Source organism: Eimeria tenella, genomic scaffold, assembly GCF_000499545.2.
Source record: "Eimeria tenella Houghton genomic scaffold, Eth_scaff2255, whole genome shotgun sequence".
NCBI classification, from domain to species: Eukaryota; Apicomplexa; class Conoidasida; order Eucoccidiorida; family Eimeriidae; genus Eimeria; species Eimeria tenella.
In genome coordinates, this window is record NW_013542111.1 from 998 (window position 1) to 1,687 (window position 690).

The following is a 690-nucleotide window of genomic DNA, read 5'->3' on the forward strand; positions in this document are numbered from 1 at the left end:
GCGAAGGCCGCCGTCTCAGCGCCGCCGCGTTCAGCCGAGCTTCGACCTCCGCTGAACATTCCAGCTGCAGCAGCAGCAGCAGCAGCAGCAGCAGCAAAACATTAAGCAGCAGCAGCAGCAGCAGCAGCAGCAAACTACGCAGCAGCAGCAATTACTGCCAGCAACACTACCTGCTGCAACACAGTCAACACCAATATATATAGGGCGTCCTGTGGGGCCCCTGTGGGGCCCCTGTGGGGCCCCTGAGGAGCCTTTGGGGGGCCCCTGGGGGCCCCCTGGGGGGCCCCTGGGGGCCCCTGGGGGGCCCCTGAAGGTGAGGGTTGTGTGGGTACCTGGTGGGTCCTGATGCTTGCTGCTGCAGCAAGAAGTGCAAGGGGTAGGGGAGCAGCAGCAAGAGGGGCCCCCCCCAAGAAAGCAGCAACAAGAGAAAGGCAGTGGCTGTAGCGGCCTTCGTCGGAGTCCAGTTTGCACAGCATCTGCAGACACTCTTGCTGCTGCTGGTCCATCGTCTGCAGCAAACTCCTGCTGCTGCTGCTGCTGCTGCTGCTGCTGGGTGCTGCTGCTGCTGCTGTGGAGTCGGCTTCAGATGGCTGGGCGCGCTCTTTGTCTGTGGACGAGTGGGGCTCTGGGCCTTCAGCAGCCCTTTCAGTTTGCTGCTGCTGTTCCTGCTGCTGCTGCGGCTGGTGGGGG

General features: G+C 63.5%; 1 protein-coding gene across 1 annotated transcript in view; it reads right to left on the reverse strand.

Moving 5' to 3' along the window:
* The window catches only part of ETH_00042755 (uncharacterized protein), a gene marked incomplete at both ends in the record, with an annotated part of 1,319 nt that overhangs the window by 83 nt on the left and 546 nt on the right, over nt 1-690 (reverse strand). The window contains 2 exons of the mRNA XM_013374743.1: nt 1-64; nt 333-688. Coding sequence (XP_013230197.1) covers nt 1-64; nt 333-688 — 420 coding nt within the window. The remainder of the gene's footprint in view (nt 65-332; nt 689-690) is intronic.